This window comes from Gamsiella multidivaricata (genome assembly GCF_025024155.1).
Source record: "Gamsiella multidivaricata strain RSA 2152 chromosome Unknown BC939scaffold_10, whole genome shotgun sequence".
NCBI classification, from domain to species: Eukaryota; Fungi; Mortierellomycota; class Mortierellomycetes; order Mortierellales; family Mortierellaceae; genus Gamsiella; species Gamsiella multidivaricata.
Window position 1 is genome coordinate 189429 of NW_026251718.1, and position 26826 is coordinate 216254.

At 48.3% G+C, this 26826-nt stretch overlaps 12 protein-coding genes across 12 annotated transcripts; 8 read left to right on the top strand and 4 right to left on the bottom strand.

Annotated features, from left to right (window-relative positions):
• Positions 1 to 2: 2 nt before the first annotated feature.
• BC939DRAFT_441115 (uncharacterized protein) lies at positions 3 to 1126 on the bottom strand. The gene is made up of 2 exons (XM_051554176.1): positions 504 to 1126; positions 3 to 424 (listed from the first exon to the last, which is right to left on the bottom strand). The coding sequence occupies exons 1-2, from the start codon at positions 1083 to 1085 to the stop codon at positions 251 to 253; spliced, it is 756 nt and encodes a 251-aa protein (XP_051415645.1). The 5' UTR covers positions 1086 to 1126; the 3' UTR covers positions 3 to 250.
• A 648-nt stretch (positions 1127 to 1774) lies between these two features.
• BC939DRAFT_500056 (uncharacterized protein) lies at positions 1775 to 2917 on the top strand (the record flags this gene model as incomplete). The annotated part of the gene is made up of 4 exons (XM_051560004.1): positions 1775 to 1781; positions 1887 to 2024; positions 2101 to 2341; positions 2452 to 2917. 4 exons carry the CDS (start codon positions 1775 to 1777, stop codon positions 2915 to 2917), a joined length of 852 nt encoding a protein of 283 aa, XP_051415646.1.
• Positions 2918 to 2958: 41 nt separating this feature from the next.
• Positions 2959 to 5367, top strand: BC939DRAFT_500057 (uncharacterized protein; the record flags this gene model as incomplete). The annotated part of the gene is made up of 6 exons (XM_051560005.1): positions 2959 to 3313; positions 3444 to 3466; positions 3571 to 3780; positions 4416 to 4832; positions 4916 to 5023; positions 5131 to 5367. The coding sequence occupies 6 exons, from the start codon at positions 2959 to 2961 to the stop codon at positions 5365 to 5367; spliced, it is 1350 nt and encodes a 449-aa protein (XP_051415647.1).
• A 203-nt stretch (positions 5368 to 5570) lies between these two features.
• On the top strand, positions 5571 to 6321 carry BC939DRAFT_393332 (Longin-like domain-containing protein; the record flags this gene model as incomplete). Its single annotated transcript, XM_051552083.1, has 3 exons — positions 5571 to 5878; positions 5991 to 6068; positions 6174 to 6321. The coding sequence occupies 3 exons, from the start codon at positions 5571 to 5573 to the stop codon at positions 6319 to 6321; spliced, it is 534 nt and encodes a 177-aa protein (XP_051415648.1).
• A 452-nt stretch (positions 6322 to 6773) lies between these two features.
• BC939DRAFT_483231 (vacuolar ATP synthase subunit C) lies at positions 6774 to 7870 on the top strand (the record flags this gene model as incomplete). Its single annotated transcript, XM_051559169.1, has 5 exons — positions 6774 to 6898; positions 7091 to 7168; positions 7297 to 7412; positions 7538 to 7728; positions 7853 to 7870. The coding sequence occupies 5 exons, from the start codon at positions 6774 to 6776 to the stop codon at positions 7868 to 7870; spliced, it is 528 nt and encodes a 175-aa protein (XP_051415649.1).
• Positions 7871 to 8061: 191 nt separating this feature from the next.
• Positions 8062 to 9860, bottom strand: BC939DRAFT_474129 (uncharacterized protein; the record flags this gene model as incomplete). Its single annotated transcript, XM_051558396.1, has 4 exons — positions 8062 to 8786; positions 8889 to 9240; positions 9340 to 9582; positions 9657 to 9860. 4 exons carry the CDS (start codon positions 9858 to 9860, stop codon positions 8062 to 8064), a joined length of 1524 nt encoding a protein of 507 aa, XP_051415650.1.
• A 137-nt stretch (positions 9861 to 9997) lies between these two features.
• On the bottom strand, positions 9998 to 11778 carry BC939DRAFT_11394 (uncharacterized protein). The gene is made up of 6 exons (XM_051549939.1): positions 11443 to 11778; positions 11137 to 11350; positions 10751 to 11022; positions 10479 to 10652; positions 10266 to 10395; positions 9998 to 10179 (listed from the first exon to the last, which is right to left on the bottom strand). The coding sequence occupies exons 1-6, from the start codon at positions 11560 to 11562 to the stop codon at positions 10136 to 10138; spliced, it is 954 nt and encodes a 317-aa protein (XP_051415651.1). The 5' UTR covers positions 11563 to 11778; the 3' UTR covers positions 9998 to 10135.
• Positions 11779 to 11872: 94 nt separating this feature from the next.
• Positions 11873 to 13325, bottom strand: BC939DRAFT_441127 (uncharacterized protein). The gene is made up of 2 exons (XM_051554177.1): positions 13020 to 13325; positions 11873 to 12920 (listed from the first exon to the last, which is right to left on the bottom strand). The coding sequence occupies exon 2, from the start codon at positions 12830 to 12832 to the stop codon at positions 11996 to 11998; it is 837 nt and encodes a 278-aa protein (XP_051415652.1). The 5' UTR covers positions 12833 to 12920; positions 13020 to 13325; the 3' UTR covers positions 11873 to 11995.
• A 1145-nt stretch (positions 13326 to 14470) lies between these two features.
• Positions 14471 to 18393, top strand: BC939DRAFT_441128 (ras GTPase-activating protein). The gene is made up of 9 exons (XM_051554178.1): positions 14471 to 15086; positions 15231 to 15364; positions 15572 to 15817; positions 15937 to 16371; positions 16478 to 16630; positions 16720 to 16875; positions 16971 to 17797; positions 17942 to 18068; positions 18187 to 18393. Exons 1-9 carry the CDS (start codon positions 14810 to 14812, stop codon positions 18280 to 18282), a joined length of 2451 nt encoding a protein of 816 aa, XP_051415653.1. The 5' UTR covers positions 14471 to 14809; the 3' UTR covers positions 18283 to 18393.
• A 344-nt stretch (positions 18394 to 18737) lies between these two features.
• Positions 18738 to 21009, top strand: BC939DRAFT_474133 (peptidase S8/S53 domain-containing protein; the record flags this gene model as incomplete). Its single annotated transcript, XM_051558397.1, has 5 exons — positions 18738 to 19056; positions 19269 to 19725; positions 19875 to 19999; positions 20107 to 20575; positions 20694 to 21009. The coding sequence occupies 5 exons, from the start codon at positions 18738 to 18740 to the stop codon at positions 21007 to 21009; spliced, it is 1686 nt and encodes a 561-aa protein (XP_051415654.1).
• A 520-nt stretch (positions 21010 to 21529) lies between these two features.
• On the top strand, positions 21530 to 23927 carry BC939DRAFT_393364 (translation initiation factor eIF-3b; the record flags this gene model as incomplete). The annotated part of the gene is made up of 3 exons (XM_051552086.1): positions 21530 to 21792; positions 21886 to 22063; positions 22164 to 23927. The coding sequence occupies 3 exons, from the start codon at positions 21530 to 21532 to the stop codon at positions 23925 to 23927; spliced, it is 2205 nt and encodes a 734-aa protein (XP_051415655.1).
• A 790-nt stretch (positions 23928 to 24717) lies between these two features.
• On the top strand, positions 24718 to 26556 carry BC939DRAFT_500064 (kinase-like domain-containing protein; the record flags this gene model as incomplete). Its single annotated transcript, XM_051560006.1, has 7 exons — positions 24718 to 25047; positions 25160 to 25314; positions 25475 to 25596; positions 25716 to 25840; positions 26015 to 26229; positions 26350 to 26395; positions 26482 to 26556. 7 exons carry the CDS (start codon positions 24718 to 24720, stop codon positions 26554 to 26556), a joined length of 1068 nt encoding a protein of 355 aa, XP_051415656.1.
• Positions 26557 to 26826: the final 270 nt, after the last annotated feature.

The window sequence follows — 26826 nt, forward strand, 5'->3', positions numbered from 1 at the left end:
AGCAATAATGAGTATTGCTAGAATTACACCTGCTCCCGCACGAGAGATGAACTCTGAAAGATTGCGAATTTATGCGTAGATATATAACCTAACGTGACCAGCATTGACTTCGTTTATTTCTTTCATCACGCGCGCGTTGAGTCCTTCATAGAAGCGACGGGCAGACTGAAAGTAAGTCAGTGCGCACTTTCGAGTTTTGTCGTTATGAGCCAGCCTTCCAAAGTCTATCTACATGGTTTTCAGTTCCCCTTCACACTTTTCCATCTGTCGAGCCATTTTCTCCTGCTACTGCTTCTTTTTTCCCTCCTCTTCCTCGGCTCTCGGTGCCTTCAATTGTTAAAGTCCTGTACCGATACATGCATTTACGGATATTCTCATATGTAATACGAGGGCCTAGAGGTGCAGTTCCATTGCTGGATTCCAGCTAAAGTTCGAAGGTGTTAGCTGAATAGAGTACAAACTTGCGCCTGACAATAAAAAAAAAAAAAAAAAGGTAACCGTACTCGCGCGAGCTGTTCAGCGGAAGGTGTAAGCTTCTTCTTGATGGAGTGCCAATCTTCACCCTCTTTGACCATTTTCTTGGCCCAGTTGCGCTCATTCGGGCCCGGAGGATATGTCGCTAGGGTGGATAGGTTTGTCGCGTGCGAGTGCTCCCAGTAGTACTCTATTCGCACCCTATCTTCGGCACGCAACTTCCGGATTCTAATACAAGCAAGGCAACCTTGAGGCACTGAGTTGCGAGCAATTGATAGCGTTTTTTCACATCCTGAGTGTCTACACGCGTATTTGATCGACCAGTCGTAAAGAGGTGGGCGGCCAGTCGCATTGGTGCGAGCTACAGGCAGAGACCCATCTAAGGGCGGGTCTTTACTGTAAAACGTGCGAGAGTGCTTCTCGGAAATATAAATCCACTGATATGCTAGGCGCTCCTGCTCCCAGAACGATCGAAAAGTTTCGGGAGTGTAAAAGTCCTTGCAAAAAGGTAGGGGGAGGCCATGTTCCGCGAAGTCGTATGGAGTGGCAGAGGTAAATGGGTCGAAATTGGGGCAGAAATGAGTGATATCCCTGATTTTTAACGAGTCCATGATAGCTGTTCAGGGTTCGAGAGCAAGAATGGTGATGGATGGATGGATCGGCACGGGTGAGACTGAAGAAAAATATAAAAAAATAAGCAGTCGCGCATGATGGAACGATATATTTTTTTCCCACACCCTTCCATTTTCACTCTTCATCCTATCTCCTTTCTCACAGCTTCACCATGGGCATTAAAGACCTGTAACCTTTTCTGAAACGGGAAGGGTACGAGGCCACTGCGCGCCATCGGCAATCCGACATCTCCAATCCAATTCTCGACCGCCCACGGGTTCGAGTAGACGTCCTTGGAACAGTTTTCCTTACTGTCCAATATGCCTATACATCCTACGCTGTGGACATTGCGCGCCCGATCGTCGAGAGGGAGCTGAAGAAGCTGGTAACCTCTACCAATTCTGTTCATTATTTGGACGGTGGTCTTTCTCAAAAAAAAAAAGGAACTCACTAACCTTCGGCGACAAGTAATCGGCGACAAAGCATTGGCATTGGCTCAACAAGGAGTCACTCAGTTGAAGGGTCGCGTAGCGCAGGGACTACGTGTGCGAAAGCAACATTTTCTTACCGTACAAAGGAATCTGAGGAAGGCCTTTTATTGGATGTCAGCGGCACGACAAGCATCTGCAAGCTACCTCCAGCTTCAGGGATAGACCGTAAAGGAGTGCCAGGCTGAGGAGGATATTGCATGCCGGGTGACGTCGCCATATAGTGAGACGGCGAAATGATTGTCTAAGAAGGGATCTCGACAGTGTGGCGACCGATCTCGAGAGGGCTGATCTTTGTATACGACGTTCCAGGCATCCTAGCAGCACTAAGCATCAACAGGACTCAACTCACAATCCTGAATGTGGTCTCCAAGAACGACTACAGTGTCAACATCCCCATGCTGGGTTGTGTCAGCAATTTTAGCATAATTAAGGTCTTGGATGGAGAAGGTAATATTCATTTAAACGAATGACCGTTCTTTGTGTGAGCTTGTTTTAATGCAATGTTCTTTTATTTTCCTTGTAGAAGCCGCATCAATGATAGCGCAGTATTTGTTTCACCGTTTGGTCGTCCGCAAGAATTTAAGTAACGAAAAGTCCGCTACATCGCCTAAAGTGTTCTTCAGTTGCACACAGACACTTGTGTCATCAGTCCAGACCTTCACGGCTCCCGAGTACCACGAGCTTCGCTCAGACTTCAATCGCATCAAGGAACAACGCATCATGGATCAAGCAGCGTTGCGAGATGTGCGTCAAGCAGAGAGAAGGTACAAAGCGCTGTTACTTACCTTGTCGAATGTTGCTTACATTCTGCTGCCGCTTGTCTGAATTCAGCCAAGTTATTAACCCTGGTTTACTCATCATGGAATCACGATAGCAAGTTACCTGGAAGCTCGATTCAGCATCACAAACCCTGGCAGACATTTAATCGCTACCGCTCGGTCGATCCCTCTACTCCGCAGAACAAAGAGGCAGTGACAGTCGAAGACACGGAGATGACAGCAGCGCAACCCAGCTCGTCTCAAAAAGAGACCCCTAAATACCGGTCACGATATTCCGTCAAAGTGCGCACTCGAAAAATAGAGCACGAGCCGCCAGAGAGTATGAAGCAGTACGCATGGAAGCCTTGGAAGAAGCCGCCGGAGAGCCCATCTGGTCACAATACCGATACTTCTCAACAGAAGAATACGAACAAGAACAGCAGCAACAAATGTAACGAAAAGAAGGACAACTACAACGGAAACAAGGACAGACACAAGGGCAAACCAGTCAAGCCAGTAGTGGACATGGGCATGGACAGGAAAGAACTTAGAGAGCTCTGGCATGGGAACATTTCACAGTAACCCTCGATACTGGGACCTTATCTGCCAATGTCGACAGAGCCATGATCAACCGGCCAGATTTAGCGTCCGAGGTGATCAGGTGTTTGCAGGAACCCGTGTACCTCGTAGCCAACATCAAACGATCATGTCAACAGCTCCTCGGTCAATTCATTGAACGCGTTGCAACGCGAGGCGACTGCATGGTATCAGACAAAGAGTTATTGGACTGTATTTGCCCCCATATCTCGACAAATGGCGTGGGCGGCGGCGGTAACGGCGATGACAATCACGATGACGAAGACAAATCAACAAATATGGACGATTTGGATGACAAGAGCGGCGATGCTTGGCTTGGCTTCCTTTCTATGTTGTTGCGATATCTCTACTCTGGCTCCTTCTCTCCTACTACGGCGACCGGTGGGCGCATGCAAAGGTTCACCACTTGATTACAGGACCTAGGCTTGATGGACAAAAAGGACGGAGTAGCAATAAAGCCGATTATGCCATACCCAGCGGGGTCCTTGCTGCGATCTGCAGTTTCGAAAAGGGAGTAATGAACTCCATGAAAAGGTAATGAACCGACTTTTGATGTTGTTGCTACTCCCGCGAGTTTAACACCAGGGCACTTCAAAAGAATACGAAGCTTACAGCGCCAAACAATCCATATACTGTAGCTCAAGGTCAAGAGGAGAGAGCCCTTGTCAGATGGGCGCAGCATCAGGGTTAATAGCGGCGAATCCGCGGTCGAGAATTTTGTTCGCTTGAACCAGATCGACAAGAACCGCCGCAGGCCCATTCCTATTACGCCTGCCAGTCAGTCGTTCTTTTGGAAGAGCGATGCGCTGCAGAAAAAAATCAAGGAAGAAGACTATGTGCTTGCGGATGTACAGAATTGACTGTCCGATAAAGCAGGGGATTCCTCGTCACAATGCTAACCACAGATATCGGGCGGGATGGACAGGACAGGCCCAAGCGGAATAAGCCAGGAGCCAGTAAATCATACAGGAATACAGCAACTACAATGTCCGTGGAGGAGATATGGCAGCATCTAGCACTCATTCGACAAAGCAACTTCGATCCTGGGACGTGCGAAAGAAATAGTCGTATCCTACGCGGGTCTCTCCGAACTGATGGGTTTCGTCTTCAGATCCTCGCCTTCAAGTTAAAGGAACTCCAGGCGGCTTGATACACACGACTCCCAGAGGATGTGCTGCCGCCTTGAATTACATCCACCATTGCCGGAACGGACTACTACTTGACTGAAGTTCCAAACGTTGTTAAGACTCGGCAGGATGCTGCAGCTCTTTGGGGATGCAGGCCAGAGGAAATCAAAGTCCTTGGTCTCAATCTTGGTCAAGCATGCGTAGCCAGAGCAAGTGCGTCGTTGCCTGAGGAACCCAAGGAGGCGGAACTCAAGAAGGCCCAGTGAGGTCAGGATGGCGGTATCGCAGCGAAAGAACCCTGCAATGACACTAAACCAACTTCCAATCCCGCCACTTATTATAATCTGGCTGCGAAGCGGAAGGCTGTTTACCAACCAATCTTCAATTACCGACGCTGGCTGGGAGAGTGCAAACGAATGGTTCTTCCTGGCGCAATAGAATCCATCAGCGACATCGAGAGTAGGCTGCCACCTCTTTGCGGCGACGATGCCAATTTCGCGAAATATGTGACGGAGCTTGGGAACGCAAAGATGCAGTTGGACAGCTTTTACAACCACAGTACGGCTGTTAAAAAGCACCAGTGGGGTGCCAGGAAGGCTCGGAAAGCAGAGTACGCGATTATTACGAACCGTCTGCTCAAGATGGTCGGGGGTGTAACTGGCAGACAGAGGGATGAAGCGAACAAGGTTGTGGTTGGGGTGAGCCATGAACAGTTTTCAACAAAGTCTAGGCTCTCTTTGCATACATCCTTCCAGTCGTACTTTGTTCAAAAAGTAAGTGTACAGCACCACCAATGAGTAGGGGATTCGAGGGTACATTTTTATTATCAATGGTAGTAATGGATTGTCCTTGCTAGGCTCGCTCTCTTGGGTACATTGTCGTGGGAGTGAATGAATACTACACCTCCAAAAGTGTCCAACTTGCGAGCAGTTTATCGGAGAAGTGGAGATCCGAAGCTTGTACTGTACGACTTGCAAGATATACATGCACTGCGATGTGATGGCTGCTCATAACATTTGCAATGTTGTCCGTGGGCACCTGCTCCATCACCGGCGACCGCTATATCTCCAGCCAATGAATGAAAACGGGGTGTACCCATGGGAGCAAGCTGCAAAGTCGCAGACAAATATTGGCATCAGCAGCGCCAGTAGCACCAGCACCAGCATCAACAGCGCTAGCGATTCGAGCACTAGTGACATGGCTTCTGGACAACAAGGAACTCGAACGCGCAAGCGAGCAGCCTCTGTGGAGGGGCCTGCCACCCGCCGTGTGGTGGATTCTTCGGTGACGTCAATCGGTTGGATTTAGTGTTTTATACGTAGTTATTGTCTACATAATCTAATAACGAGCACTTTTTGGGCGTTGCGAGGAAGGTGCCACGAATGCTCATCATCACAATCCCGCCTCATCTCACGCCCTGACAGCCAACCTTCACAGGACAAACAGTTGCACAATCCCATCGGAACCGATAACATCAGCAGCAACCCACATCATCCACCCCAGGGACAATCATGGTCAATCTTACACTTTATACCGTCAAGGCTGTAGTGATGCTCGATAGCGAGGGCGGTCGCGTTCTTGCAAAGTACTTTGGCGCAGACTATACTTCGCCCAAAGACCAAAAGGCGTTCGAGAAGGGTCTTTATGATAAGACGAAGCGTGCACCTCATGGCGAAATCCTGCTCTTTGATAACCAGGTCGTCCTTTACCGATTCCACGAGGATGTCTTCTTTTATATTGTCGGCATGCCCGAAGAGAACGAGGCTATGCTCTTGGTCATCTTGAATGCCTTCTCAGATGCAGTCTCGATGCTGTTGAGGTACGGATCACTATGTCTTCATTTTATGCAGTCAACGACAAAAAACAGTACATGGACGTACTGGCCCAATTGGACTGACCGAACGTTTTGAATCATATCCGCTTTTCTATAGACATCAAATTTCAAAGCGTGTCATCCTGGAAAACTTGGATCTCGTCGTCTTGGCGTTGGATGAAACAATTGACGAAGGGTAAGCAGAAAGCTCTGTCATAGAGGCAAGCAGGGTTGCAGTAAACTCTCGACAACTGCTAACACGTTTTGTTACCATGGTGTCCTGTGTCTGCTGTGGCTATAGCATCGTTCTGGAGACGGATTCATCGGCTATTGTGGCTAGGGTGTCAAAACCAAGGGAGAACTTGTCGGATGTGCCATTGTCAGAGCAGACCTTGATTCAGGCCTACCAGACTGCCAAGGAGAAGTTTGGAACAGCACTGCTGAAATAGAGTGCGGGGTATTTGAAGATTGGCAGCGAGCGTTAAACACTGCGAGAAATAAAATAAAAAGCGCGTTCAAAGTTTTCAAACCACATAATCACGTGCATTGGGCCGATCGTTGGTTGCGTGCGCTCAAGGGTGCCAGCCTCTCAAAGCCGATGTTGATGTCGATGAAGTTGTTTGATTGTCTCCTCCTCTACATCGCTTTCAGCTGCTATTTCACCTTTTCCAAGCGCCAGTCCTGAATCTTCTTGCACCGGCATCACCTACCTTCGCGCTCTCGAAAAATAAGAGACGTCACTAGCGCTGCTCCTCTATCACAAACACACCACTCCTCCTAAATTCCCTTTACGTTCACCATGGGTGCCTATTCCGCACGCGACAATGCGAGCAGCGGGTCCTCGGTCCTATCACTGTACCCGTACCTTTCACTCTCGGGTCTCGGACTCGTCGGCCTATATATGCTGCTAACAGGCTCTGGAGAGCAGTTCAATGTCGGCGAGTTTCTCATGAGCATCAGTCCCCATATGTGGTCTCTCCTGGGTATTGCCCTCTGTGTGGGCTTCAGTGTCGGAGGTGCTGCCTGGTAAGAGCTTGTGAACGACCTGGGACATTTGACCAAGACCGCGCAACGTTGTTAACAACCAGGACCTACTCAGAAAGTGTCACTAACACCGGTTTATTTGTGCATTTCTTTTCTATTCTTCGCACCTGCTTCCCTCTGTTCTTCATTGGCTCGCTACCCCAATACCAACCCTCTCATCCTCATTGTCCACAGGGGAATCTTTATCACTGGAGCAAGTTTGGTCGGAGGAGGTGTGCGCGCCCCACGAATCGTCACCAAGAACTTGATCAGGTACATACTGAACATGTTTATGGTTGGATTCGTCAGGGGCATTTTAATGTGGTGACCAGTCAACTGATCGAATGTGCAATGCCTTTGCCTTGGCTAATAATGTATGCTTGACATGCACTCCTTTCTAGTATTATCTTCTGTGAGGTCGTTGCTATCTATGGCCTTATCATGGCCATTGTCTTCACCGCAAAGTTGAATGATGTCCAGGACGCAACCATCACCTCCCCAGAGATGTATTACAAGGGTACGCGATATTTCTGAAAGCGTCAACGCCGCTTCGTTCACCGTTTTTTATTTAACGATGGCTGACAACTCATGTGCTCTAACGCTCATTAACTTGCCTTTATGTCTGTTTTTATTATAATCTAGGATACGCATTGTTCTGGGCTGGACTGACAACCGGACTCTGCAACTTGGTGTGCGGTGTCTCAGTTGGTATCACTGGAAGCAGTGCCGCATTGGCTGATGCTCAAGACGGACAGCTGTTTGTCAAGGTCCTTGTCATTGAGATTTTCGGAAGCATTGTCGGTCTTTTTGGACTGATCGTCGGTCTTTTGGTGGTGAGTAACATACAGGACTTTTTGCTGCGTTTTTCATCCCGGATATTCGCAACATTGAACCATTGGTTCGGAACTTTGATTGATTTTATGTTTTATTCTTTTGTCTTCTCATTCTTCTTAATAGAGCGGAAAAGTGGCCTGAAAAGCTGGAGCAGAGAAAAGTGGGCGCGTAGAATCGCTGTTTATATCGCTGGTTGTCCAATTAAAGTCATGGATGCAATATCACTCGACCCATTTCCTTGTCTCCTGCTTCGTGAATCATACTGGAGTGCGATTGAGAAAATACTTCGTGGCGGAACTTTATTTTATAAGTTGAGGATGGAAGGAATTATATCAGGACAACTTCTCTGTAAATTGCTCAAGGTGCGACCACCAACCAAAGACGGCGTCCTCAACCTCCTCCCATGTCAGCATTTCCGCTATCTCAGGGATACATCGAACGAGATGTAGGCTTAGACCCACAGACGGCCACAGCAAGACATGCCACATACATCGTCTAGCCAACGCTGAGTTCCAGCTCTGTGGTCGTGTGTCCTTTGTCAAAGCCCTCCAGTAATCCAACAGGCACTGTGTCATTCCCAAGTCGTGTCGACAGTTGAGAATGGTGACGAAGACTGAGACGATGTCAATCAACGGGTCACTCGAAAAGGCAGCATCTCCAAAATCGAGCAGCAATGTTGGCTTAAACGTAATATAAAAGTCTTTCGATGCTGCTACTGACTCAGTGCGCAGGTCATACTGCGGAACATTCACGGAAGGGTCAGCAAAAGGTCGCACATTCACATCCAAAAGCCCCATAATGTTCCCTGGGTTAATGTCTCCATGCACCAAAGTCGCTACCCTGTCCCCTTTTGTCGGATCGAATACGTCCTTTGGATCATTCGGCAGATAACTGGGTAGCAATCGTAATAACTGCTTCGGAAAGACTCTCCAGCGAGCGTGGTTCACAGCAGCCGATCGCAGACAATGTACAGTGTACTGGATTGACTCCCGTGGTATCACCTCCATCGAACTATAGTCTTGTTTCTTGAGCAAGTCCATATCAAGGGTATGCATGTCTATGTCAAGATAGAAAAAAAAAAAAAAAGATTAGCAAAACCAGGCAAAGACGATGTACTCATGGAGCGCATCTAAACAGATCAACGCGATACACATCATACAGTGCAAAGTTCTCAGAATGGGGCCAAGCAGGCTGTAGTACCCCTGCTTATCCCTTGGCGTAAAATCATGAGCTGTTACGTGGGGCACCTCGGAGATTCTGTAGTCAGGATGAATACATTGCATATTCTCCGTGATGATATAGGGCCAGCGCCATTCTGAGGCCGCGACTTGGTCAGTAGCCAACAAATATCCGTGTCCCAGCATTTTTGGAAATGATAGGATATCATCCTGGGGTCTTTCCAACACAGCTTCCTGCAGGGCCTTGTTCGACTCGATCTCAGACACGAAACTGACGTGGCCATCGTGGAGCGGCGTAAAGAACTTTACAAACCCAGAATCTGACAAGAAACACTATATATTCAAGATAAAACATGTAAAGATTGTCAGGGTCGGGAAATGGAACCATAGATGTTACTGGACATTGAAGAGAGATGAGTATCCATATCATACCATATTCTGTCCTACTTGAATCGAAATGATGTTCCCCGGATCGGATACGCCTGTGGACCGAAAGATGACATCCCGCACTCGTTCCTGCCATTTATCCTGCGCTTCAGTCGAAGCAGGATCAAGCCAGGACGATTCCGCCTCGAGTTTAGCCTGGAGCAGCTCTTCCGGAGCAACCTCCACGGCTGAAGACAGTTCTGGCCATTTAGTAGGTAATGCCTCTGCAAGAAGCTCCCACCGGCGAAACTAGAGACACAAAATTCTACGATTAAAATTGCGCGATAAACAGTTTATCTCTTGTACTACTGCCCATTTGTTACCTGAGATATCTCCGTTTTATCTGAGAGCATGGCCTGCTTCACTCGAGAGAAGTTAGTTTCATCCGCAAAGTTTTGAGTCACCGCTACAGTATTATCCATGTTCAGGACCATATGCCACCATCCTGAGGGCACATAGATGGTTTGGCTAAAGTAAAAATCACAGCGTGAGTCGCGCCGAGCGTCGTTTGATGTGTAAGGAGCCATGATGAACGCATAACAAAATCCATCACGCTATACATACCCTGGATGTTGAATGATTTCGATCGGACGCGCTTCAGGTTGAAGGTAAGGATAAACATCTAAATACCATGCGACTGAGGTCTTGCGTTCCGAAGAGGAAGGATCATGTCCAGGCGGAGTAATATGAGGTGGGTATCTAGAAAACAACAAGCGCAGAAGTGTCAAAATGAGCCTCGTACCCTGTTTAATGCCTCTGTGTCGAGAAATAAGAAACCGGCTCAGGTTTACGCCTAAATCTCCTACAATGCCCAGCGTTTGTGTCCAGACAGGAGTGTGTTCCAGGCTAGCAAAGAATGGCGAATGTAGTATTTTAATATGATGACCGCTGGTATTAAAAAGTAGGCCACACAAATTTATGTATATAAATACCGGATGTCCCTGAGGGATCAATGTGCCATGGAGCGCCTGTCCGCTGCGGCCCAATCAGTATCCAGCGGTATGGTGGCCTGGCAGAACCTTTTAAGAGTGAAAAATAGTCGATTCGGAAGTATTTGGGCACCTATATCAAGTCATCGTATCATGTCAGCTGGATATCGCCACGACACCCTGCAGGTCAAAGATTGACAATGGTAATGCTCTTGCCTCGTACGCGGTTCCCATCTCAGGAACAGCTTCGGCAAAGCAAGGGTCGAACAGGTAAAAAGGGTTCAGGTCTCTGTTGTATTTGAGATAGTGCAGAAAGTCCTTGAAGCAGAGACTGAAGCTTGGTTTAGTGTCGCTTTCGATGTTCGATACGCGGAACACAGTATCACTATGCTGCGATTGAAATAATAGACACTGTCAATTGGAGTGATTTCATCAAGGGGGAGCATATGCCGGCGAATAATGCATTGCCTGTGGACTGGAGGACTAACTTTGGCTGCCAGAGCATCTAAAGTCCATTGCTTCCATGCTGGCCATGACTCGACGTTCGAATTTTGGATCATGACTGGTTTGTTTGGATATCCGTAGCGGCGGTAGAAGACATCTTCGTCTAAATCTTGGTAATCCTCGATAGGTATTGTAGGACCTGTGGAATGTTGATCTCCAAGGGTAGGTGTCGGAGAAATCGGTGGAGGCGGATAAAAGTGGCCAAAGAACATGTTGCTTCGATGCCACTGAAGGCTCAGATAGTCGGAGGATACGTCTATTAGTAGTAGAAAAGACATAAGGTTAGATGGCAAAGTGTGCAGTAGCAACGGACTACCGGTTTCGGAAGAGCTTTGATAGCTCAAATGAGTCCAGGGGAATCGTAATGTACCTTGGATTTGGACAGGACAGATGACAAGTGGATGACTCGAACATGCTTCATCATGCTCTGGGCTATGAAAGAGGTAGGTGAGGAGCCAATTACCTCGATAAACGAGCCTGGTCGACTTGCTATCCCGCTCTGCAAAAAACAAACGGCGCCAGACAAAGTCGTTGCGCGCAAAGACATGCATATATCGCGAGGTCAAAGCGAGCGAGCACAAATCCTAGAAGAGTGGGAGACCATGACAGCCCATTCGATGGTTACTTAAGGAGCCGTTGATTAACGAATGGTAGAAGGCACTGCTCAGGGATATACCTTTGGCGCAAGGAGAATCAGGATCCTTTCAATAATTAGACTATCGGGCAGACGGAGGAGAGAACCTAGACTGGCCTCTCTCGACGTCAGTATTGGCGCAGGCGAAAAGTCAATTGTCATGTTGACGCTGGTTACAGTGATGCCGATAAGAGGAGAAAGACGATCTGTTGTGAATCAGAAGTGTTGGGGTCAATGATGGGGTGATGTCGAAAGCGATGGTGATGGCAGAACTTTGTGTGCACTCGCTCTCAGGGGTAGGGCTGAGCAGTAGCACAGCCACCGCTCTTTCCGTTTTTAGCTGTCTGGCGTAATCGGCAGATTAATATGGTGCCTTGTGGTGCATAGAGAGAGGGCGGACGGTTACCGTATTGTAAAGTTGCTGGGCGCTCTCGTTTTAACCTGCTGCAAATTACGAAACTGCAATCTGGGAGCTGGATGTATCGTGGTATACGCGATGATTGCATTTTCTTTAATGAAAGAACAATAATGTCCGCAAAGCTCCGCTTTGTTGGGCTGACTATGGTACATGAAAAATGCCTAGGCTCTTGACGCTTTAGGACGCACCCTGTCCCCAGGGCTGGCTTGAGTAGCTGATGGCTGGTGAATCGAGACCATGGGTGGAATGCGATCGATGGTCGAGCGGTATTCCTGAGGCACCCAGCGGTGCACCTGCGCTCATAACACCTGCATGATTAAGTCCGTATCCGGCCAAATGTCCCTGCATGTGGTCCTCTTTCGGTCGCTCCACTATTGACAGCTTTGCGTACCATTGATCCAGGAACGGCTCCAGCTCTTCCGTTACAAGACGCGCCTGCTCGCATGAAATCCTGACGCCACGTGCCTTTTCTTCGATAGTCGATCCGTCGCCCGTTAGAGCAAGGTATCGTAGTTCTGCGATCCGCTCCATCTCAAAGATCTTTGGCGTCATCGATTGCGCACAGTAGTACTGCTCACGCCAAAAACGAATCGCCTCCTTGACTTCTCCTGCTAAGTATAAAAGCCGACTGTTGTTGAACGGGGTTCGGGTGCTGGGCGACATGCCGCCGGCTAGAGGTGATCCGGCAGTGGGAGGCATAGTGGCTCGGGCGAGCAAGATGTCAACATGGCTCAGAAGAGCAGTTCCTGCACGATCTACTGCCTGATAGGATTGTAGGGCGTGATCTCGGATATAGGCTACCAAATTGACCAGTTTGTCAGTCCTTTCAAACCGCTGATAGAACGATGGATAATCCTGATCGATAAACCATGTGCAGAGCGAGAGCGCGCGACGGATATATCGGGAAAGAAGTGATCGGTAGTTGTTGTGATCCATGATGAGCCTTGATAATCTTTGGTCCAGTTGCTCCTGATCGATCACCCCACTAGAGGACGTCCTTCCATCCAGCGACATTGCGCTTATGTGTATAGAATATTGGAAGATGCTCCTGCTGCTATAATGCGGATTTCTTGTCTGCTCTGCTCGTCCTTGCGCCACGAACCTGTATACAACGGGAAGAACATATCGTTTTGGTTGTTAGTCCTGGCAGAGAACGATGAGCAAGTATAAACGTTGAGAGAGGGTTCCTATTGCGCCTTACCACTCTGATGCTGAATCGATTACGAGTAAGTCGTGTGGTGTCCTTGTATCGATTTCTGTGCCAGGTCCTGATCGTCCCGCGTCGCGTTCCTGAAAAGAGATGGCGCACTGGGATGAGGCAGCCTAGGATTTGCTGTTGCTTAGATGAAGAGAGGTGAAGAATGTGTTGTCGTTGCAGACGAAAGTGTATGGTCAGGAAATGCGATTCGCAGTCTTGCCCCCAAGGCTTTTTTTTGGGTGCTTCACTGCAAGCACAAACTGTTTTGAGTTGGTGTATGGCATCTTCCCGCCATTTTTTTTTTATGGATGCCCAGGAATCTCGTCAGCAAAGAAGAACCCAATATAAAAAAATCTAATAATAACGAAGATGACAATGATGATGAAGCGAAATATGGTGGATAGGGGAGTATGAGGAGGGTACATGTGTGTAGACCAGCAGTAGTATTTCGTAAGGCTCCTGCACCAGCCGTGCTGGCTCACATAAGCGGCTCCCTTTAGAGCGTCGCGGCCTGCATAGCAGTGCATCTTGCTTACACCTGCCTGGCCCCTCTGTGGTGTGCGAATATTGAACAATCCTGTAATAGTTGCCGGCTGGCTCTCTTCGCGCGCTCTCTGTCTCTCTGTTGCTGCCTGTCAATCCGTCAATCCAGGCTCTTTTCTCACTCTTTTTTTCTGTTTTTCTGTCTGCTCTCATTGGTGTTTGATATTATTCTCTTATGAGTGTGTCTGTAACAGTCAATCGACACATGATAGACAGATACAGGTAGATTTAGTTATGGGACGTCAACAGTGCCAGGATCTCCATTCAACATTGGTGTCCTTGTATTTTCATTTCGTATTTTGGCTGGGGTCTAGCGCGCACGATTCCGAACACACCCAAACCTTCTTAAATGAATATTGTAGCACACACTTACGCTTTCTTTTGGGGAAAATGAACTATGAAGCGTTCGGTCGCGACATCCTACCTACCACAGTTTAATGTCTGTTCAAGCTGGCAACGAAACATGCGAATATTGCTATTGGACACAACGGTATCCTTTGACGCGTATTCGGAAATGAATTGGTGCACATTGTGCCTAAACTTTTTCGCCTTTTATATTCCTGCATTCCTGCTCGATATTGCTGATCCACGCGCGCCATAGAACCGCATCTTCACTTCAGTCAAGGTTGTGTATATCTGTTTTTTCTTGCTACATTAGAGCTTCTATCTAGCGTGAAATGGATGATCTAAACTACTCCAGCATCCTTCCGCCTCAGCTCCATCACAGTCTTTTATACGGGCAAGAATCATTCTGCACACATTGACAACCTTAGATTTACCCCATATTGCTTTGTGTTTCAAAACAATTATTATTAGTGTGCCGTCTTTCCTTGGGGGTTCTAGCACATTAAAATAACCACCGCAACCAACGTGGTTCCTTTTTTTATCCTTCATCATCATCATCTCTTTTTTTTTTTTTGTCATCCCCCCTCCACCTCCTCTTCCATCCTCATCCCTACTCATCCTTCCCCGCCCTTCCCCATCCTTCATCTTCGCTACTTCATCATCCAACTTCGACTCTAAATCATTGCCTCAACCTCTCTCTTTCTTTCTCTCCAGTTCACGCCCCCCCCTCTCATCTGGCCCTGCGTTGTCCTGACCTGCTCTCTCACTTTTCATACTTTTCACGAACATACTCCTTACGCTGCTTTAGCACTCCCCAGCTTATCCACCATTAACTTCTCTGTGCGTTCATCGGCCCCTTGCTTCCCTTCTATTCCTGAGGCCATCCTTTCAGCATATCGCCCACAATGGCCTCTTCCTCGTCCTCCCCCTCACCATCCAACACCACCGCCCGCAAATCCGCCCTCCTAGCCTCCTATGGATACCCCTCCCAACCCGGCATGGTCAGGGCCGTCGCTGCCGCTGCCGCTGCCGCCTCAGACAACGGGGGCCCTAATTCGCCTGGTGGTGGTCTCTCGGGCCGGAAGGGCTCTATTTCAACCACCCGCAGCAGCCATCGCTACTCGCAACTGTACTCTATGGCTGCCGAGCAGGATGTCGAAGTTGAGGATGACCTTGCACGAGGTATCGTCTGCCTCCATTTGTCCTACTCATCTTCATCTGCAGCATCATCTGCAACATCATCCATGCCGTCATCTGCAATGACATCGCTGACCTTTTTTCTTTCTTTTTTTTCCTTCTAATATTGCTATCCTTTCCGTCCCTCAGCCCAAAAGCGTCTTCGAGAACTAAAGACAAAAATCTCATCTCAGTCCAAAAAGAACTTTGTCCTCGAACGCGATGTCCGTTACCTCGACTCACGCATCGCGCTCCTAATCCAGAACAGGATGGCTATTGCCGAGGCAAGTCTTTGTTTTTCGCACTTGCCAGTTCACAGCTGCCCTTACCCTCAACGTACTCGTCAGCCTATTAAAGTTTGGGGACAATTAGGCGCTCGAATGTGGGTCAATTGGGTCATTTCAACCCAGTTATTCGTATCCAATGTTGCCCCACAGCCATTGTAACCAATTCTTGTCTTCTTTCTCTTCGTCTTCATCTCTTGCCAATAGCAACGTGAGGTTGCGGAGCATCTTGAGGAGGTCGATGCCTCGGACGGTCTGTTTCCAGATGACCGCAAGCTGCAGTCGTACGGTAATCTTTTCTTCCTGCTCCAGACAGAGCCACGACATATCGCAACGCTCTGCCGTCTTGTCTCGTTGACCGAGATCGACACGCTTTTGCAGACCGTCATGTTCACCCTCTACGGAAACCAGTATGAATCGCGTGAGGAGCATCTTCTCTTGACCATGTTCCAGGTAAACAAACGCTCATCGTCCTTTATTCTTCATCCTCACTGACAACTGGGGCTAGGGACATCGATTGCTGACATGAAATGTTCTGGTTCTGTTCTTATTCCCCTCTTATACTCTTATAGTCGGTCTTGTCCGCACAATTCGAAACTGCAACAGAGTTCGGATCCCTTCTTCGCGCCAACACACCAGTTTCGCGCATGATGACTACATACACCCGCCGTGGACCTGGTCAGAGCTATCTGAAGACGGTCCTCTCAGAGAGGATTAACAACCTCATTGAGCACAAGGAACTCAACCTCGAGATAAATCCGCTCAAGGTGTATGAGCAGATGATCAATCAGATCGAGGAGAACACGGGCTCATTGCCGCCCCATTTGCCCCGCGGAGTTCCACCAGAGGTTGCTGCCGCCAACGCAGATGTTCAGGCGATTATCGCCCCGCGTCTGAGTATGCTCATGGAGATTGCAAACTCGTTCCTCGACACCATCCTCGAGTCGCTCGATCAGGCGCCATATGGAATCCGGTGGATCTGCAAACAGATCCGCAGCTTGACCAAGGTACGAAAATAAGAGAAAATGACGAACAGCGCTTTTCAATACACCTGATCCTTTTAATTGTTATCTACTCACACTCTGGTGTTCAACATTCACTACTGAACAATAGCGAAAGTACCCAGATGCCACAGACTTTTCGATCTGCTCTTTGATCGGCGGATTTTTCTTCTTGCGCTTCATTAACCCGGCCATTGTGACTCCTCAAGCTTATATGCTTGTCGATGGACTACCAAGCAAACATCCTAGAAGAACCCTTACGCTGGTGAGCACCGCTGTATTTTTTTTTCTTTTTTGTGTTTGCCTGAATCTCTCATTCTCAATGCTGACCAAAAATATCTTTGGTGCCTCTAGATTGCCAAGATGTTGCAAAATCTGGCGAATAAACCAACGTACGCCAAGGAGGCGTATATGATGACACTGAATCCATTCGTGGAAAACAATAAGGCCAGGATAAACAAGTTCCTCAACGACCTCTGCGAAGTCGGAGACTTTTATGAGAGTCTGGAGGTATGTGGCCGCCTTCTTTGGCTGATTCTTCATTATAGCATGTGCATACAGACACTGAATTATTATCATTTGTATCTCCCATTTGTGCGATATAGATGGACCAGTATATGGCGCTGTCAAAGAAGGAGATCAACTTACACATCACTCTGAACGAGCTATTTAATACCCACCAGCTTTTGTCGCAGCATCGGGACACCCTGGCACCTCAGGAAAAACATCATTTGAGAGTGTGTCTCAACGAACTGGGTGCAGCACCGCCTCAAGTACCTCGTAAGGAAAACAAGACGATTGTCCTGCCCCTCTTCAGTCGATGGGAAACACCGATTCAGGATCTGCATTCGACATTCCTCCAGGAGACCAACATCACTCAGGCCGATATCATGTATATGGAGACGAAATCGATTCTTGTGCAGCTGATCCGCTCTATCCCTGGCATTGCTGAAAAACGGCCCTTGGACCTCATGAAGATCGCAGAGACAGCTGCTACGACAAAGGATGCGATTCTAGTCCGCAAGGGCATCAAGGTCAAAGAGATGCTTATCGAACTCGAAGCACTGAATGTGGTCGATGACCATTTCACATTCATGACAGAGGAGGTCACAGAAGAGCTGAGACACTTGGGCAACCTGCGGGAAAAGGTTAATGAGGAAGCAGCAAGTCTGGAAAGCGTATACAAGACGATCGGTGACCACAACAACTACCTGAGGAGTCAGCTAGACTCTTACAAGGCCTATCTGCAAAACGTGCGCATGCAGAGCGGAGGAGGGAATAACCCTGGTCAAGGATCTGGAGTTGGCGTTGTCACAGTGGGAGGCAAGGAGGCCAAGAAGGGCAAGCAGCAAGTGCTTGGGCCCTTCAAGTTTACGCACCATCAGCTGGAGAAGGACGGTGTCATTGCGGAGAGCAATGTGCCGGAGAACAGGTGAGTGCTCTGCTTTAATATCCACCTATGATACATTCTTGCAGCAATAGCGATATTTTACATTTTACTAACTGATAGTTTATAACGCTGTCTATCTCTTTGTTTTTTCATCGTGTCTACGCTTTGCCACTGTCGTTCTTCTAGACGAAGCAATATCTTTTTCAACATCACTTCGCCAATCCCTGGCACATTCATCATCGCTCTACACTACAAAGGCCGCGAGAAGGCCATTCTGGAGATGGACTTGAAGCTGGATGACCTGTTGGAGAAGGTAAATATGTCCACTATTTGTTACAATCGATTCGCGTATCAGTTTGTGGGCCTTGGTTCTGTGCCTATGAACAATCCGCTCACCACAATGCACGTTGCTTTAATTTATCTTGTAATAGCAACAAGATCAAGTCCAATTGCTCGATTTGGAATACGTACACTTCAATGTGAACAAGATACTCGCCCTGCTGACAAAGACCTTCATCAAGCGCTAACGCTCTGGTAGCACTGGTGTCTCTAAAGTATGGTCCGTAGGCACGAGACGCCTGCAATATTTCATCTATCTTTTTCTTTTTCTTTAAAATAAACCGCAACTGTCCATTCTACATATCGCTTGTGACAATGCCACTGCTTGAAATAAGAATGCGACTAAGGGCGCGATTAAGGACGCGTCGAACTTGTACGTGGCATGCATCTAAGATTCGCTACCTCCTATATATTTTAGGTTCCTTATGCCTTCTGTCTCCTTGCTACTTCTTTCTTCTTTTCTTTTTATCTTCATCCACCAATTCACATTCTGGACACCTTTAGTTACCTATTTTCACGCACCTGCATCATCATTTCAATGAGATCGCCATTAGTTTTACTTATCAGCATTGCTGTGGCAGGGATCGTCTTCGCCAACGAGGCTCCGTTGCTTCAAGACGCACAGGCGACCCTCCCCGCCAATATGCGACCGGGATCACAGGAGCAGTATTCGCACCAATTGGCCGAAGGGAACAATGCCAATCAAGGTAGCGACAAAACACAGGATAAGGGTTCTGAGATTGACAATTCTTCGCAGGCATACGTGGTCGACATATCCAAGAAGTTGGCCCGCGGCTATGACAAGAACGGACGACAAGAGACCGTCAATTCGGGCCCTGGCATAAGAACCACAGCAGATGGCCAGACCAAATCGCGTACAGGGCCTCGTGGTCGACAGCGTGGAACAGTTCTTCCTCATAAATACATTGTGCGGCTCAAAAACGGCACCGATTTCTCTTCTCGTAAGTCTTTTTTTTTCATGAAGTAGGCGCTATAGATATTACATACATAGCGCGTAGGCGAGTACATATTAGAATGATTATATCCCTTCTTTGGTCTCTATCCTTTCCCCTATTCTGTAGCCTGGAATTCCTACACAAGTTAACCTCTCACCCCGTTCCTTCCTCCTCATTTGTTCTTATTCATTCTTACTGGTCACATTCCACTGGAATAGTCAACCTTCGTTCAAAGGCAGCAGAGAAAAATCGCTTGGTTCGGCCGCCGCCCACTGGAGAGAACGGGCACCAGAAAGATGATTCAGAGATTATACCCAACCAGGTAGACCATGAATACGATTTTGGTACTTGGAAAGGGTATGCGGGCCAGTTCTCGTCAGAGTTTGTAAAGGAACTGGAGTCGCAGGAGGAGGTCGAATATGTAGAGGAGGACACGTTGATGTGGGCCTGGGGGATGCCTAGCGAACTGCATCAAAAGCCACATCCGCTGGCAGATCTATCGGATGCATGTCCTTTGGCTGATGGCTTACCAAAGGCGAACATTGACTCGGTTATGAATGGTCAAAGTGCGCGCTTTGAGTACTTTTCTATGCGGGCGCCCAGTTGGGGGTTGGCTAGAATCTCTCAACACAAATCCAATCTCAATGGTGATTACAGCTACATGTCTTCTGCTGGGTAAGAACCACTCATCACTGTAGGTTTCTCACTAAATCCTGTAGCACGATGAGTTTGACTGACCAGTTGCTTTCTATACATGATCGTCCACTACGAACTCTACCTTCTCTATCTATGGCTTTATACATGTCATTTTATGTTTATAACAGGGCCGACGTGGACGTGTATGTTATCGACTCTGGTGTATTTGCAGAGCATAGTGATTTTGAGGGTCGCGCCCACAATCTCGCCAACTTTGTCCCCGGAGAGAAAGATACGGACACCTGTGGACACGGTACGTGCGTTACTCATATTTTATACCTCATATAAAACTCTTGCCAGTTTCTTTTCTGACATAATGGATCTACAATACCGTTTACAAACACTCAAAAACAAAAACAGGAACACATGTCTCTGGAATTGTTGCTGGTCGCCATTACGGCGTTGCAAAGGCAGCGAGAATTCAGGCTATCAAGGTTCTTGATTCAGGAGGACAGGGCTCTACCTCGCAGGTTCTCGCAGGTATCAACTTCATGATCCGTCATGCCGCTAGCAACCCCAACCGTAAAAAGATTATCAACATGTCCTTGGGGGGTCAATATTCTCGTCCGGTTAACGAGGTTGTTCGCACGGCTGTCCTGCAGCACAACCTTCCCTTCTTTGTCGCTGCTGGCAACACTGGTGACGATGCGTGCCAGTACTCGCCTGCAGGTGCAGAAGAGGCGTTTGCAGTTGGAGGATCGGATCGATCGGACAAGGCGGGGTGGTACAGCTGCGTGGGCAAATGCGTGAACATTTTCGCACCAGGTTCGGGTATTGAATCGGATTGGATCCAATCGTCTGAAGCTACTCACGTCCTAGATGGTACTAGGTAAGTGTTCTTTTCAATGAGATCATAAGATTTGTTATATGCAGTGGCCAAAGAGGACACAGGCACTTAGACGTTTTCTTGATTAATAAATAATTGAATCGTTCTCATGGCGATATAGCATGGCGTCTCCGCATGTTGCTGGAGTGGCAGCACTGTTCCTCGGTGCAGGAAATACCTATAGCGACGCGCACGACCTGTATGCAGACTTGATCAGGTACTCAACGCAAGGCATCATCGATGGCCTATCACCCAATAACCAAGGGACGACTCGAAATCTGCTATATAACAAGTTGGAGGATATTCAGGATACGGATGTGATCAAGGATCAAGACGGGCAGCAGTTGAAGAATGGCTCCAATGAGGCCAAGAAAAAAGAGGATAAGAGGAAAGGCAAGAAAAAGGGGAATGGCTCCGGACACCACCATCATCATTAGACTCGTTTATTTTATATTGATAGGGTGGACTAAAGGCATCCGTTGGATGTACTGAGATTGATACTAGTGAAGCGAGGGGATTAGAGGGCAATGCAGCAGCGTAGAACAATAAGGTAGCAAAGGTAGCAGTAAATAAGTTTGGAGCAACGTGCCTAGGCACACTCAACGTGTCATTACTCTACCGTGAAAACCTCGGATAGACCTAAGGTTTGGTGCTACTTGCAGGATATGCTATTCTTTAGACCCATACTATACTATACTACGCTGTCTTTCACATTGTATCTTCATTTCTTTCTAGCTGTTCTGTGGAGACCTGTGCTGGTTGATTTATTTGGTTAGACCTTGTCAATTATGAATATTTTGTTAAGCAAACCCCCTGTAGTTGCACTAGGGCCTTGCTAATTTTTGTGACGTCATAGATGCGGCGATGCGGCGGGTAGCGCGGTGTCTAAAAAACAAAAACAACACGATGCCATTGCTTGATCTACTACTTCTCCTCGCCTTATCATCTAATCCCACCATGGCACGATTCGATCCCAGCAACCTCCCTGAGCATGAGGAGGACCTCGACTTTTCAGATATCGAGGAAAGATACCAGCTCTCCTTCGAGGAGGGTTTCGATAATATCGTTGTCGTTGACAACATCCCCATCGTCGATGAAAACAAGGAAGAGAAGCTGATCCAGTTTCTCCGCAAGATCTTCAAAAACGTGGGCGAGATCAGGGATAACCACTTTGTCATGCCCAAGGCCCACAACGAAAAAGGCAAACTTGTGAGCAAAGGGTAACTCATCACCGCACCACTGCTGTTTATCCTTATAGTGGTCCGTCAATTGTACGCAGTATTCGCTAACCCTTTCTATTTCTTGTCCTATAGATTCATGTTTATTGAGTTTGAGACCGCTGAACAGGCCTCGCTTGCTGTAAAGTTGATTGATGGCTTCAAGATGGACAAATCCCACACCCTGGCTGTCAACCGCTTCACAGATGTCGAGAAGTACTCTTCGGTCGAAGAGGAGTTTCATGCACCCCCCGAGGAGGAGTTTGTCGAGAAGGTACATCTATGACAAAACGCATGAACGCAATAGGATGTACGGATGAACGTTTAAGTGAGGAGCAATTGCTGATTGATACCATCTCACTCTGGCTTCATAGGAGCATCTTAAGTCTTGGTTGGCTGATGAGCTCGGTCGCGACCAGATGGTCATCTATCGCCACAATGAAGTCCAGGTTCTCTGGAACATGCAAAAAGAGCAGGCCCAGGTTGCCCACAGCAAGTCTAACTGGACCGAGACCTACATTCAATGGTCACCTCTTGGATCTTATCTGACTACCTTCCATGCCCAGGGTGTCGCTCTCTGGGGAGGCGAGTCATGGAAGAAGATTATTCGCTTTGTCCACCCTGGAGTCAAGCTGATCGACTATTCGCCTAATGAGCGATTCCTCGTCACTTGGAGCAACGAGCCCATCGTCGTGCCTGAGGAGAACTATGATGGACCCTTTGGCCCCGAGGACGAGGGCAATCAAATTGTTATCTGGGATGTCAAGTCGGGGGCTCTTCTCCGTTCCTTCCCCTCGCTTGGTCCCCAGGGCCCTAGCACTCGTTCAACCGTCTCCTGGCCCGTGTTCAAATGGTCGCCCAGCGAACGCTACTTTGCCCGTGTCACTCCTGGATCGCAGATCTCTGTGTATGAGGCACCCAGTATGGGTCTTTTGAACAAGAAGAGTATCAAGGTTGATGGTGTCGTCGACTTTGAGTGGGCCCCCTCTTCCACCGCCGATAAGTCTGGCAAGGTCAAGGAGGACATGCTTGCCTACTGGACTCCTGAGATTGACAACCAGCCTGCCCGTGTGACCCTCCTCAATATTCCCAGCCAGGAGATTATTCGCACCAAGAACTTGTTCAATGTCAACGACTGCAAGCTGCATTGGCAAAGCCAGGGCGATTTCCTCTGCGTCAAGGTCGATCGCCACACTAAGAACAAGAAGGTCACCTACTCGAACTTAGAGATCTTCCGTATCCGTGAAAAGGACATCCCTGTCGAAGTCGTCGAGGTCAAGGAATCAATCTTGGCCTTTGCTTGGGAACCTAAGGGCGAGCGCTTTGCGGTCATCACCACCAGCGATCCTAATTTCACGTCCGCAACCCCCGGTTCGACCACCCTCAAGACTTCTGCTAGCTTCTACTACCTAGACAAGGGCAAGGGCAAGGATACGCTTCAGTCGTTCAAGGTCATCAAGACTTTGCCGGGCAAGTCTTGCAACACCATTTTCTGGTCGCCCAAGGGTCGCAACGTTCTGTTGGCCACGCTTCGTTCCCAGACCGTCTGGGACCTCGAATTCTATGATCTCGATTTTGAGCCTCTTGAGTCGGCTGCAGCCAAGGTGCCAACGGGTGGAGAAAAGGACCCTGCAGCGTACTTGCAGCTTTTGGCCTCGGGCGAGCACTATGGTGTGACAGACATTGAGTGGGATCCCTCTGGCCGCTTTGTGGCAACCAGCGCCTCGGTCTGGAGACACACGATGGAGAACGGCTACCAGATCTGGGACTTTAAGGGCCAGCTCCTGTACAAGGAGACGCTCGAAAAATTCAAGCAGCTCGTGTGGCGCCCTCGCCCCAAGACTCTGTTGTCGAAGGACCAGATTAAGAACATTCGCAAGAACCTACGCGAGTACAGCGTCCGCTTTGACGAGCAGGATATGGAGTCATCTTCGCAGGTTTCGAGTGCCGAGCGCCAGCGTCGTCGTCAGCTGCTCGAGGACTGGACCAACTGGCGCAAGCGCGTTGAGGCTGACTTGGCCACTGACCGTGCTGCGGCTGGACAGCAGATATCTGCAAGCGCGGATGACGAGGAGGCCGAGGAGGTTGACGAGTGGATCGAGGAGGTCATTGACGAGAAGGAGGAGATTGTCGCCTAAACTTGAGAGGAGACGCGGCGATGTGTTTGAGGACAAAAACAGATGTTGTCGCTGAATAAACATTCGTATTAGGCGCATCCATTGTCTTTTTCATCAGCCATAACACATACAAGTTCATGGTGATATTGTATGCCAACACGACATGGACATTGCTCACGTCTCCATCAAGACCGCTTGCTTAGACAACCTTATTCCTCCACACGGCGCCAAAATCAAATGTCTCGGCGCAATTTTAGTCCTTGATAAAGGTTGCCTGGAGCTAGCTGCCATATACCGAGAGGCAAGCTGGTTTTAGGAAGCCAAGGATATATAGAAACCCGTTAATGTTTGCTATTCACCGCCAATCCAAAAGCAGGATACGTATCTCTATCAATTTGCTTGCCTTAATCCTTGACGTTAATGTAAGATAGACTGACTGCTATGCGCTGACAGGGCGGGGTGTGTGTTTGCGGTGGGTGCTCGTAGGAGTGTGTGGACGCTCTAAAATGACTAACATTCTTGTGTGTTTACGCCAACGAGCGTCTGAGTGGGTGTTTGTATGCGTGGGTTGGGTGGGTGGCACAAAGAGAGCTGTCCAGGGACAGAGTGTTCCCCCTCATTGCTCCATCATCTTGAGTCTTTGACCCCCTCTCTCATCCTCCATCCTCCTCTTCACATCCCGGCACTCTCCTCTTCCTCATTCAATAGCTCTTCATCTTATACGTTGCGGCCGGTACTTTCGTATACAGTCTCAAATAAGAACTCATCCGCTCTATCTGTCCGTCATATCTATCATCTCTCACTTGTCGTCATGATCTCGCCCGGTACGATCCGCAAAAAGAGAAACTTCAAGAACCTGGCACTTGACGAGTCCGCGAACGTAAATGCACCCCCAGGCGGAAGCGCCCATCTGCACAACTTGCCGGTGGCTCGAGGTCAGGCGCCCGCAGGAGCAGTGGCGGGAGCAGGAACATCACAATTTTCGCGCAGGGAGCCTCTACCGGACCTCGAGCTCGGCGTTGAATTCAAGCTGGATCTCAGGAGCGAGGACCTGCAAACCCTGGAGGAGCTCGGTGCTGGCAATGGCGGCACGGTCAGCCGTGTGATCCATCTGCCCACGAAGGCTATCATGGCACGAAAGGTATGTTACTATTCGTCCGGTAGAAAAACAGAGTCATCAATCGGTTCTGGCAATCATGCCGCTGACACATGGAAGCACACTTTCTCCTTCACACTGCTCTCTTCATGTATAGGTGATCCATATCGATGCTCAACCTGCAGTCCGGAAGCAAATCCTGCGCGAGCTCCAGATCATGCACGACTGCAATCACCCCAATATCGTCTCATTCTATGGCGCGTTTTTACATGAGAGTGAAATTTCCTACTGCATGGAGTACATGGACGTCGGGTAAGGGGATACGAGCTATTTGAGGGACGGGCACAGGCAACATTGAAGGAACGCAAATCAACAGCTGGGACTCATCTGCTGCTCTTTCTCTCTTTCTTTCTTTTTTATGCTTCATTCGTATGATACTACTCGTGCTATGGACTGGACCATTTTGTTATAGAGCGTTGGACGGCATTTGTGCAAAGAACGGCTCCTTTCCCATGGATGTTATCGGCCTCATCACGGTCTCGGTTCTCAAGGGTCTGAGCTATCTTTATAATAACCACAAGATTGTCCATCGAGGTAACAAGAAAAAAAAAAAAAAAAAAAAAAAGCTCTTGGCCGTATCGCTTGTCACACCAAGCCAAAGCTTTTGTAGGGTTCATTGCTAAAAACCCAAATACTCTTTCCGCTCACTCTAGATCTCAAGCCCTCGAACATCCTTATCAACTCTACAGGAATGGTCAAGATCTGCGACTTTGGTGTCTCTGGACAACTTGTCAACTCGATTGCCAATACATTTGTTGGAACCAGCAACTACATGTCGGTACGTGAGGGATGGGTGCAACAACAAGCCCTTGCTTTTTTCGTGCTGGAAACAATTAGAGGATCAGGCTCCGCGATTTCGATATTGAATATTGAATCTTTTTTCTCTCTCTTTCTTATACACTTCCTTATTCACCTACCGTTGTTTTCATTGTTGCTGCTTTGTTTAACTTAGCCTGAAAGAATCCGTGGATGGAACTATGGTGTACAGTCGGATGTCTGGTCACTAGGCATCACGCTCATGGAGTTGGCGCTTGGAAGGTTCCCACTGGATGCCGAGTGCAAATCGCTCACGATTTTGGAACTACTTCAGCATATCGTGAACGAGCCCTTGCCCACACTCCCCCGTAGCAATTTCCCAGAAGACTTTTGCAATTTTGTCGACATATGGTAATGGGAACATGGCCGAGGATTGAAAATGGGGAATAGAAGGGAAAAAAAATGCCCCGGATTCTTTGGACTAGTGGTAATGGCACATACTAATTAACCAAATGCCTCGCAAACAATTAGTTTGGCCAAGAACGTAGAGTCAAGACCATCACCCGACATGTTAGCTGTAAGTTCCCCCACCTTCCCCATTCTGGGTCGCACCGTGCGCGTATTTGTGCCTTTGTACTAATGTGCTCATTTTTCTTACAATAGAACCACGCATACTACATTCGCGCAGAACAGGAGGATGTCGACATGGAGCAATGGGTTAGCCGTTTGGTCAAGTAGCCGATAGAGTTCGCCTCGCTTGGGTACTGCTGAATTGGAAGAGAAAGCGCATGTGTGCGAGAGAGAGAGAGGGAGAGCGAGGAAAGCGAGCGGACGTACTCTTCTGGGCCTTCTCTTCATTCACATATTGGTCAAGGAGTGGTGGATGCGCCCTGTGATGGACATCAATGCCCGTATTTATTCGCCCATAAATAAACCGACTATTTTTTTTGGCATTGCGTATTGAGCTGAGCGCTTCAATAGGCCGCGTCTATTACGTGAATGTACATG

Excerpts from the sequence above, each read along its gene's own strand:
- BC939DRAFT_441115 (XM_051554176.1), bottom strand. The coding sequence starts at position 1,085 with ATGGACTCGTTAAAAATCAGGGATATCACTCATTTCTGCCCCAATTTC. Across the intron at positions 425-503 it reads CCGCTGAACAGCTCGCGCGA|CTGGAATCCAGCAATGGAAC; the intron begins GTACGGTTACCT and ends TTCGAACTTTAG.
- BC939DRAFT_11394 (XM_051549939.1), bottom strand. The coding sequence starts at position 11,562 with ATGACAATTGACTTTTCGCCTGCGCCAATACTGACGTCGAGAGAGGCC. Across the intron at positions 11,351-11,442 it reads TGATTCTCCTTGCGCCAAAG|GATTTGTGCTCGCTCGCTTT; the intron begins GTATATCCCTGA and ends CCACTCTTCTAG. Across the intron at positions 10,180-10,265 it reads TGATCCCTCAGGGACATCCG|CCTGGAACACACTCCTGTCT; the intron begins GTATTTATATAC and ends ATTCTTTGCTAG.
- BC939DRAFT_441127 (XM_051554177.1), bottom strand. The coding sequence starts at position 12,832 with ATGTCGCTGGATGGAAGGACGTCCTCTAGTGGGGTGATCGATCAGGAG.
- BC939DRAFT_441128 (XM_051554178.1), top strand. The coding sequence starts at position 14,810 with ATGGCCTCTTCCTCGTCCTCCCCCTCACCATCCAACACCACCGCCCGC. Across the intron at positions 15,818-15,936 it reads TTCTCTTGACCATGTTCCAG|TCGGTCTTGTCCGCACAATT; the intron begins GTAAACAAACGC and ends ATACTCTTATAG. Across the intron at positions 17,798-17,941 it reads AGCAATGTGCCGGAGAACAG|ACGAAGCAATATCTTTTTCA; the intron begins GTGAGTGCTCTG and ends TCGTTCTTCTAG.